The 11,702-nt window shown below is 34.2% G+C and overlaps 1 protein-coding gene across 1 annotated transcript in view; it reads right to left on the reverse strand.

The window, feature by feature from the left end:
• The window catches only part of CCDC73 (coiled-coil domain containing 73), a 54,413-nt gene extending 43,616 nt beyond the window's left edge, over positions 1-10,797 (reverse strand). Inside the window, exons 1-2 of the mRNA XM_032188558.1 lie at positions 10,660-10,797; positions 1,623-1,694 (exon numbers count right to left, since the gene is read on the reverse strand). Coding sequence (XP_032044449.1) covers positions 1,623-1,694; positions 10,660-10,791 — 204 coding nt within the window. The 5' untranslated portion in view covers positions 10,792-10,797. The remainder of the gene's footprint in view (positions 1-1,622; positions 1,695-10,659) is intronic.
• Between the last annotated feature and the right edge of the window lie 905 nt (positions 10,798-11,702).

The following is an 11,702-nucleotide window of genomic DNA, read 5'->3' on the forward strand; positions in this document are numbered from 1 at the left end:
GTGAAGAGGGTGTTAAAAGTATAAGAAAAAATCACCTTTGATATTTTGATATTACATTTAGTATACTGAGTATGCTTACCAGATTTAAGAGTAAGTACTCCCCTTACTGTTTTCTATACTATAGTATTTTTCAACAGCAGCAACAATATTCTCAAAACATATTACAATTTGAAAGCAAATCTTTGTCTTAAATCAGAAGCTTAGCTTAAGTTACATCTTCATTTGAAGCTTGTTCACTACAATTACATAAAATAAAATATATAATGAATAACAAAAATGTTGGCAGAAGGGTATCCCTGAAGGAAAACATAAAGAACTTTTTATAAGCCAAGAGGAGAAGCTGTCTACTACCTGAACCACAACTGAGGTCAATGTAATTTTTGCATTCAGAAACCATGAAGTCACAAATTCAGGCTACATCTCATACTTTTGCATTTTCATCTTCCTGGATCTCCAGAATTAGAAGCATAATTCGTTCTTTTGAAGTTCCAGAACTTTACATATGTGCTCACCTGAAGTTCCTATGAAGATCTATGACCTGTTGCTTACATTAGGTTTGCCAATTAAAATCCAAGCGTGGGGAAAAAAACAGAGCTTATCTAACTGACTCTAAGTTCCATCTTTTTATAAATGGTAAATTGAATTGTTTTTAAGGTCTTGGAAAGAAGGGAAATCATCCCTTTTGAACCCAAATTATTAAGGACTGCAATGCTAGGTTAAGAAAAGCAAAGAAGGGTTACAAATTGAAAGCACTGTTGCTTCTACAAATATAAAATGTTTCCTGTTTCTGCGCACATATATATCTTCCATGAAAAAAACACAGAGTTAGGATTATTAATTTAAGATGGTTAGTATGAACTCCAAGACGAAATAGACTTCCTTTACTACTAAGATGTTAAATATCCCAAGATCAAGGATAGAGCTGAAGTTATTGTTTTTTTCTGTGATCGTAAAATATATAGAGTGAAGCCTTTTATCTTGTGACCTAGTGACAGGGGTCATAGGTTTGATTGTATTAGAGAAGGGAATGGATTTCCTATGAAAGCATAACCTCAGGAGCCCTAACCCTAAAAAGAATGTTAGATTCATTTTACTGAGAACATTCTGAGCGTTTAAAAGCTGACATAACACTTCTGAGTATGTCTAACCTGTAAGTTACTGTTTAAAATAACTTTTTTTTTTTTCCCCTGTATGTATAAATCTTATCCCAAAACACTGCAAGTGAAACTATTTGTACAACTGCAATGGTACTGGCACTTGCCAAAGCCAATCACACTACAGAGATGTTGCCACATAGCTTCCCCCAGATTAACGTGTCAAGATGCCTCATGTTGAAGTGATGGGACATTTCATTGAATATTTACATCCCTTTTATTTTAAGATTTCCAGTCATGCCAAATATTATGATGGGATTATTCGTTAAGCAGGTTTTTAGATTGGGCATAATCAAAATCTATATGAAAACAACAGAAAGACTGGAAAAACTATCATATACCACGTTTTACTACTAGAAGTGACAATAGCCTTAAGAAAGGGAATTGTACCATACTACAATTCATATTAGTATTATCTTAAAATCAAACCCCAACAGTTGAAATAATATAATCATTTAAGACAGTTACCTTCTGCCATTCAAGTTCCTGTTTCTCTACAACAATTTTACTTATTTGATCTTCATAATTTATCTCTGTTTCCTAGTTAAAAAAAAAAGAGTGAAAATTTAAGACAGTTATTGGCAAATCAGACACCAACATAACTTTTATAGTCTTACTCTTTTTTTTTTTTTTTTTTTTTTTTTTTTTACAGACCATTACACAAAACAGTATGCGTATATACACTGCACAGCAAGAAGGAAACAACAGTTTTGTGTATGTGGTGAAATGGCAGATGGCTATCTGCTAAGCTATCTAACAGCTTGGTTGTTTCAGTCAGAAAGCTTGCAGAATAAACAACGTAGATTAACGTGCACAGTGGAACATTAGGAGCTAGGATTATAGCTCTCAGTTGGCAGGAACAGTTCAGTTCCCTCTTTGTACGTATTCTCTTATGCATCTTAAAAAAAAAAAAAAAAAAAAGACTCAAAGACAATAAAACAGACTTGACTTTACTTCACAGTTGAAAAATAATTGAATATCCTGATCAATCAAGTCACAATATTGAGATGAAAAGAAATTCAGCGAGCTGCAACAAATGCATCAAGAATCAATTATTAATCAATGATACAGATAATCACGGTAATGAGTCAGAATCTTTGGGATACTAACAATTTCACAATGACTTCATTCAAAGTAGACTGTTTACTTATTTATTTTGCCATCTCCCACAAGAACTGAAAATTTGTGCCAGCTATTCTGTTCTTATTATAGAAAGTGAGATATTTATCCTGACATTTTCTGCCAAGAAGCCTGCTGATTTATCAGATCAATATAAAAATTCAAAGATAATTCATGGATAAATGACACATTTTTGATGAGATGAGCTACCTGAAAGTCTTAGAAGAACATTATTGAAGTCTAAAGTTCCTTCACAATCCAGAAGATGGACTAGGAACAATTAGGAAGGTGTGTTACATCTCCTGTGCTGACACAAGCACCTTGTCAAGAATAAAACTGCTACTGTGACAATAAATAAGATGCATCTGCTGTTAATCATAGTTCCTAACAAGTTATTGTTTTCCCAAAAGACTGTGGTATTAAAGTCAGATTTTCCTAATAGGAATCACCTTCCCTTGTAAAATTTTTTTTTTTTCCTTTTTAAATAAAAACACAAGCACTGGCCTTCTTTTACAAATACCATACTCAAAGGAAGAGCAACAGATTCTCCTCCAAAAAAAAATTAATCACAACCTCTCTCAAGAAAAGTACATAGGCCATTTATGTATATCACAATAAGCAACTCACTGTTGTCCTGTTTATATAGAGAGCCAAAATAATATCCTTTAAGTGACTTAAGACCTAGAGCTACACTAATGTGTTGCTCTGAGCTTCAGAAGGCCGATTTCCTGCCTTTTCTCTGCAGTGGTCCTTACCTTGAACAAGTGACTACATTAAGGTTAAAAAAAAAAAAAAAAAAAAAAAAAAAAAGGAGAAATTAATCTCTTGATACCTGTTAAGTAAAACTCCATTGAATTGCAATACCATTAACTACTGTTATGTGCCATAAATTACAAATTGAGAAAACAAACTACTGCTAGGTGAAGTAAAAAAAAATAAAAAAAAAATCAGAAACAATAGAGAAAGAAAATGAAGGTTTTCCTCCTTCCTATCATGAAGCAGATAATCCAAATATTTGGCTGCAAAGAATGACATATGCTGCAGCTAAAACATGCAATTCTTCCTAAAACCCTGTGCAAAGGAGAGGTTTAAGTTTTAAGTACAAGGATATTTATAGCACTTCAATTTGTGCAAGAGCATTTTAAAGAAGGCTTTGCAACCCTTTCTCACTTAGTGTAACATTTGATCCATAGTCCCACTGTATTATCAATAGAAGTAAAATGGCAAAATATGTCCCAAGGTGATTTAACATAGGTTTTTGACAGTGACATCTTTTATAGGTTTTAGGGTCAAAACTGACTTCCTTGATTGCCAGGCAGTTTACAGGCACATGTGCGGACAGAAATAACACACACTTCTACCCACAGGAGGCTACTCCTAAATATTTCAGGAGTTACCTGTTGGACCTAAAAGCATGCCTCTACGCTTGTGTCAATGTTACATGTAAAATATTAAACATACTTTTTAAATTAAAATTTGGTTCACAGAGAACTAGAGAAGTTGTTTAGATTTGTTCCTATGATATGTACTTAACAGGTTATAGGTGGAAAAGATCCCTAAAAATTTCTTATGCCTTATGGTAAAAAAAAAAAATAAATAAATAAAAAATAAATAAATAAAAATAAATTAAAAGAATTGAAAAGGTAACAGTGTGTCTCTATTCTGCCTTAACAAATAGTACTTCAGAGTTGCAATGACTTTGTTTTCCCATAATAATCTATAAGCAATTAACGATAATACATTCTAAGTTCCCTGGAGTAACAAAAACAAACTAGGTTGACTCACAGCTTCTTACAAATCTTAAGCAAGTTGTGCCACTAAACTACAAATATTATTAAAATGATACATAATTAGCAAAAGTTTTGTACCGAAGTGTAAGATCATAAAATCTGACCCTTAAAGTGGGTTACCTAAATTATTCCTAAACTAATAAAAATGCACTGCAGTTACAATTCTTCCCAGACTCCATATTTCTGCCACTCCCCTGGGCAGGCACCAGCATATCCAGAGGACAACTAACCTGGGAGAAGGATGCAGCCAGTTCTCCCACGGATCAGATCTAGCCTGCTGGAACACAAATATTTGTACCGATGCAACAGACGTAACGGGAACACATTGCTGCTTGTGATGTAGCAAGGACTCATCCACACAGACAAGAAGACTGCACCCAGAATATCAGAAGTGCCTGTGCAATCGAGTCCTAGTGTGCTTTTTCATAACGTGCTACCCAGTTTTTCAAGAATATTCATTATTTTGAAAACATGAAAACTAGTCATTCTATGATTATTACATTTTTTCAGATCTATGATTGTAACTCTCTCATTCTCTTCTTAATAAACTCATATAGTTTGTTATATTTGTTAAAATGAAAGCCTAAGATTTTTTTTTCTTGTAAATTCTCTAAACTGTGACTAGCTTCAGAAAATACAACTCTGAAGATAAACTGATAAAGAAAAAAGATTAACATACGCACTTGGATTCCGACCTCACTAAAATTAATAGCAAAAATATCACTAATTTCAATAGTTGTTGGAGATCAACAAGTACCTATCCATATGAAACTCATGAAATAAAGGGAAAGAAAAAAAGCAGCAACACAATAGTGTTATAAATTTCTGACAAAGCAAACTTCCATTCATATACACCAGGCTTACTTAAATGTAACAGTTACCTAAATAAAACTAAGCCTTTAGTATCTAGAAAATAATAATAATAATAATAATAATAATAATAATAGTACAAACTAATAAAAATATTTGTATAAAAATTTGGATTGGCAGACTATTGTAATCAAGCATATACACCATTTGAATTTTAAAATGTGTATTTTAAATCTTAATGAGTACACAAATTGAAAATTTTACAGTTGATCTTGGAAACAGCATGTAAAATTTAAGCCCTAATTATAAGTAATAACTGCCATATCCACACCAAGTCCTTTACATTTAACTACATAAATACAAATTTGAAAACAGCATTAAATTCCACTTAAATGAGCTCTTTGCTTTGAAACCTAAGAAGGATAAGAACTGAAGTCCTCTAGGGGAACAACACTCCAACTTACTCCCAGATTATAAAGGAAAATCTGGAAGCTCTCAAAAATGTGTATATATGTGTAACTACTGTTGAAAAAAAACAATAAACATAATAAATACTTAAAGTGAGAATGACAATTATATGATAAGCGTTTTCATGTGAAACCGCTAACAATTATAAGCCTTATCCATCATTTTTACTTCTTTCAAAGGACATTTATAGTTTACCCATTTTGAAGTGAAGGCTTTTAAAACTTGTGAAGCACTTTTTAAAAAAGTTCCTACAGCTGTTTAATAAGACCCAAACATTTTTGTTATACTTGGGAGCATAACGTTGTATATAATTTTGATGAGGTATCGAAAAAACACAAAACCTTAAAAGTGTTCATTTTTTATTAGATGCCTTAGGACTACATGGATTTAAGTGTTTTTATAAAAAGACTACCATAACAATAAAAGAGGAGTAATTTGATGGTTTATTTACTCGTTATAACCTTTAGAAAGTGTCAAGCCTTCTTTAAAGTGTTTGCTTCAGGCTGTAGTTTTACAAGATGGGCTGTGGATTGGTCAAGCCCCCTCGATTCTTGACCCTGAACAGATTTAGGAACGGAGTACAGCTGGCTCATGTCCAAGCAGCCAAAACTGCTGTTAGGTACTTTTATTATCTTTTTCGAACTCATAATCTACCTCCTACGAAATTGCACATCCAATTTCTCATGCAGCTCAATCAAATAGTACTTATAGAAACTACAGTTTGTTTGTTTCATGCTATAATTAGGATATCCTTCATGAACTAAACAGTCAAGCACAACTTTTAGAAGACTGCATGGATACTCTTAAGTTCCTCCTCTCACTAATTTCCTCTTTTTACTCTATCGTTTAAAAAAAAAAAAAAAATTCAAATCATGCTCATCACTATACTTATTGCTTGCTGGCTCTTTGAATTGCAATAAATCTCACCCAAAATCTTTCATTTCCCTGACATCCTCTTCAGTTTTACAAGTCATTTCTGCCTTATCCCCCTTCTAAAAAAGTAGGTGCCCCCCTCATTGACTCAAGGTACAGTATTGAAATATCTTTTTTTTTTTTTTTCTCCCCATGATTCTACTCAAAGAAGATTAAAGATACCTGAAGTCCAGGCTCTTTTGCAAGCAAGCAAGAAAACAAACACAAACAAAAACAACACACCGCAAACCAAAACAACAACTAACTTGATTTCTGCAACAGTTCCATCGAATCCCACAGGTTTGAGTTCTCAAAATAAATGGACTCCCCTAAGCAGCCTATATCACTACTGCAGGTGCCTCTGGTGCCCTTTTTAACTTCACTGCCACTCTGTGCATCAGAAGGCAGAGTTCTTCTGCAGAACATCCTTCCAAGAAGGTTCAGCTTTGGTATATAGTGTACTACTGCATACTATATGGTATATTACCATAACAGTATACTACTGTTAGTTTAGGTCTAGATATAGTACAAGCAGTATGACCATAACTGGCAAGTCCACCAATGTTTTAATACCTCTAATAACTCGAGCTTAATCTTTATGGTTCGCTTCTCCTGATGAGCAACTTAATGGTTTTATCAACTTAGTCTTCACTTAGTATTGCAAACACCAATTTATCTTCTGGGCATAAGTGACATTTTCAAATACTAACCTACTGCTTTCCATTTGCATCTCAATACTGAAGTCCACTCGCCCAAGTTATCTGTGAAGCGCTGCTAAATTCATTATTTAGCCCTGCTAGAACAACTACACACACCTCCATTCTGGAACAGGCTAGCTCAGGTTTTGCATGGCACTACACTGTGCAGTGCAAACCCCTTCAGATTTTCCAGAAAGCACAAGTATGTTTTAGGAATGAAGGAAACGGAAGAGAGTGGTTAAAGTGGGAAGAGCTCCTTCATGACCTCTCTGTAAGAAAACCTAGGGGAAAAAAAAAAAATAGAAAAAAAAGCAACTAGAAAACCTAGGCCCCTGTTCTGAAGAAGTTGGATTAGAATAGCCAGAGGGGAATGTTTATTCTTGGTAATTTTTACTGAACAGAAGAAATCTGTTACAGAGTCCGCAGTATTAAACTGACATTCTGATGTCCTGGTTAACAATCAGAAAGGGCTTCAACAGGTGCTTGTTTTCAGGTATAGAATCGTATCGCTGAAACTTATCCCTTGTACTAAAGAAAAACACTAGTAATTTTTTTGAAGTTGTCACTAAATTGAGTCTTTTTTGTTTGTGCTCAGCTAATCATCACCTACACTTCTTCAACTGTTACCAGAAATCCCCATATCTTCTGTATTAGAATACACTTCTATGCAAATCAGGAGGAACACCCTCAATTTACATTCACATTTTTCCCACTAAGGATGTTCTTCTGTATATAGGCCAAGAAAGAAACTCAATGCACAACATACACGCTTTCTTGTCCTCATAAACATTGTCTTCAAACCTACTGTCACCGTTCTATACACATCGTACTTCAGGAAACATAAGACACTTCCGATTTCACTTACTTCACAGCAACTTTATAGCATTAAATAGACAATATTTATCTGTTAAAAAAGAGGATTGCCTCATATTACTCCATGAAATTAGACCAAATGATTGCAGAACAATGCTGAGACACTTTGGAACAAAGTGATTTTTTGTGGTGAATACCACATTCATTTGGCTGATTGGCGCGTGATGAGTGGGACAGCTAAAGCATCAAAAAGAGAAAAGGACGTTCAAACACTATCCCTGGGGGAGGGGGAAGTAATAGTTTAAATATATACATGAATGCAATGAGAAGCTACAAAAACCTAAGTCTGTTCATATTAAGAGCACATACTCTCCAAACAGACTAATGAATAAAGCGAAGCTCTACTAAGTTTAAGTAATGCATTGTCTACAACAAGCATGTGCACTCACCATCGACAAACTGCGACTATATCTGTAAGATGACAGACTACTCATTTACTTGAAGAAAAAAATTAGAATTATGAGCAAATCCTCCAAATTATTTTTGAAGTTAATTACAACTGTACATGTAACAAAGTAAAAAACATGCTTTGAAGTAACTCAATGCACTTATTTAAATAAGCACATTCAGAAAAATCAAAAAACCGATTTTATTGTATCAGGTATGGATTGAATCAGTTCACAAAATATTTTACTATTTGTTTAATTTTTAATCTAACTAGCTTTGCACAGATTATTTCACCTGTGAATTTATTTTTATAAGTTTGAATTTATACTGCAGTACAACCTTATCCAAGTTATTCAAAGCAGTTTATTAAACCCCAGATATATGGTAGTTCCTGTCATGAAGAGAATCCTGTCCAAGTGACAAGCAAGATCAACAAAGGGAAGAGAAACAGAAGCAAACAGATGTAAGATCTCTCATCTAAGGTCAAGCCATAGGTCAAATACAAAATCGAAAGAAAAACCCATTACACTTGGCTATACTGCCTCCACTGGGTTATCAATTTGCTACAAGCCTCCCAAGGAACTTGGAAAAGAAGTTTGAAAAACAAGTGGTAAAGGAATCAAGAAACCAGCAGAGCTTTAACTCTGCTATCTATTTAGCAGATGACACTGGTTTAATTTAGTCCATTTTGTCATCGTTCATAGGAAAACTACCACAATGCAAGACAAGCACTGCAATTCTCTGGGTTCGGATTGTATTTTGGTGTGTGCACTACCTTTTCCTCAGGATTGAATATAAATTTACAGAATAACCCTGCAGTGATTGGATTTGTAAGACTCTTAGAGCCAAAATCACCAAAGGATTTTGTAGCATTGTTCTTTTAAAGCAAAACATCTATAAAGATTCTACTTAAAAAAAGTGAGTGGCACGATGAATGGCCATATTATTTTATTACCACTGCATGTTCAAAATATTAAAGTTTTATACTCCAATTTTCAAACATACTAAGCCAGCAGACCTAAATTGATCATTAAACCCAACAAAAATGCATGCAGATACACTTTAGGCTTTCCAATTGACTAGGTGTAAAATGCTTAATTTTTTTGACATACAATTCTAATTAAAAGCAGGTAATTATTTTATTCTATTTTATTTATTTTTTTTTAAGGAAGGTACAGATGTTTTAGCAGCTGAGTAGCATGTCTTATCTATGGAATTGGTTCTTGGAATTAACATCAACTTTGAAATGAAAAGAACCTTTAACCAAAAAATTGTTTACCCTCTTGAGGCAACATTCTCTAAAATACATCACTTACTCTTGTGATATAGCAGACACAAAAACGAAAGACAAAAACAAAAATATCCCCAAAGATGAAGTTCATAGGACTACAAAATTTTAAGACTCTGACAAAAGATATTAAAAATGCGTAGTTATGTTAACAACATAAATGGAGTCTAGCTAATATCTTAAGGTACACTTCAGTAATAATTATAGAAGGTCTTCAGGCTTTAATTTTTAATACAAGAATAGGCTAGACTAAACATCATCATTGTAATAAGAGTTTAGGGATGAAGCTGTGGTAAATTTCAACAATACTGCACCAAAAAAATGGGATTGCGCACTTTTCCTTTGATTTTTTATGGCCGTTATTCTTTTGTTTATATTTTTTAAAGAGAGGATTACAGCATTTAACTTAGATCAAAATAAGCATACATCAAACATGTCATCAATACTAATATTTTAAAGTAATAATACACAGCTTTTGAACAGGTCAAATTCATCAAATGAAGAAAGACGTACTTTAGATCTTCCAAAACAAAACAGTTCAGAAATGCTAACGGAAGAAATAGAAGAAAAAGCGTGTACCCATACACAATTGAGAAATTAACCACAGAAAAACATAGCTGCCTTCAATAGTGCAGAAACAATTTCACCTTAGTACTATATGATGACCCTACTCTTATTTCAAAAAGATCCCCTACCCCACCATACTCATATACCAGTATTGTAGGGCTCTAACCTAGTAGTTTAATACTTGATTTACCATGTGCTAAACAAGAAAGACTTATGGAATTGGCAATGACTTGGATTAGCTTTTCTTCCTTTCCTTAGCAGCAGCCACACTGTAAGAGAAGAATTGACTACTAGGAAATACAGAAGCAAAACATAGATCGCTTTTGTATGTAGCCTGGTGATCAACTGTAGCAGCCTGTACATAATTATAGGAAAGTCAAATTCATTATTTCCACGCAACCCTGTTGTCTTGTGCAGCCTACACAGAAAATTTCAATTGTGGACACTGCCTAAGCCCACGTGATTTTTTAAAAGCGTATTTGTAGTTGGTGAATTACTTAAAATACAGTATGCAATTTACCTATACCTATGCAATGCTTTCTATGATTACATACAGGAAGACAGAAATAAAACATCAATATAAAAACGTTTACCCTTCTTATACGCAGTTCTTCTATAGCCTCCAATAAACTTGTTTTAAAGTCTAACAGCCGAATGGAAATCAATGTCTCTGAGGGACTCTGAAGATTGGAGTCAAGCATCTGTGGCTTAAAGTCTTCATCCATTCTTACAGATTGGCTGCAAAATAAAAGCGTACATTTCCTCTTCAGTTTATCTTTAAGAGGATATTCAAACCGCAAAATTGCAAACGTGGAAGCAGATTTTTTGAAAAGAATAAAACCACTCATTGTAGCTGTTAAGCAATCACTTTTTCCATTATAAATCTGTGTGTAATATTGTAAAAAACAAACAGCTTTATCATTCATTTGCCATACTCTTTTTTTTTTTTTTTTCCCTCTTTATTTTGGGCTTGGTTTCAGTTTTAAATGAAGAGTGGTGAGCACAAAGGAAGTAGAACTCCTCCCTCCCAGAGCTACTGCCCTGCACTGGCATGAAGGTACTGCAGCTAACACGGCAGGCCATGAGAAGTGTAACACTGCCTACCTCACGGTGTTAAAAGTCATGAATCAGGCTGGATTTTAAAGATCTTCCAACTGACTTGAAATAATGAACTAGAAGTAATATTTGGGATTTCTGCTTGTAAGAAGAAAACTTTTCCTTCTATTCCCATGAGATCAACTATCAACTTTGGGGCTTTAAGCTAGCTACACCAATTGTTGTTGAGTTATATTAGTGCAGCTCTTCTAAGACACATAAGCCTTCCCAGGGACAAAGTGTGTTTTAGTGACACCAGAGAGTACTACAATACTTTTGTCAGTTTTGTAGATCAAATGATGACTGAAAAGCTAACAGTACATATTTCATTTGCATTTTGCAGATTTATTTACCCGTCTATATAGACAGACACGTATACACACACAAGACTTCATCTCCAGCAGCGTGCTAGAACGAACCCAGTCACGTACACGCCTTTAACGCAGCCCTACCCTGTCCCCAGAAAACTCTGTGGGGGTTTCTGCACCACGAGCTGAAGAGGCTGGGGCAGAGCGCAGGAGTTACGACCGACCTGGCCACT

This window comes from Aythya fuligula, chromosome 5 (genome assembly GCF_009819795.1).
Source record: "Aythya fuligula isolate bAytFul2 chromosome 5, bAytFul2.pri, whole genome shotgun sequence".
NCBI classification, from domain to species: Eukaryota; Metazoa; Chordata; class Aves; order Anseriformes; family Anatidae; genus Aythya; species Aythya fuligula.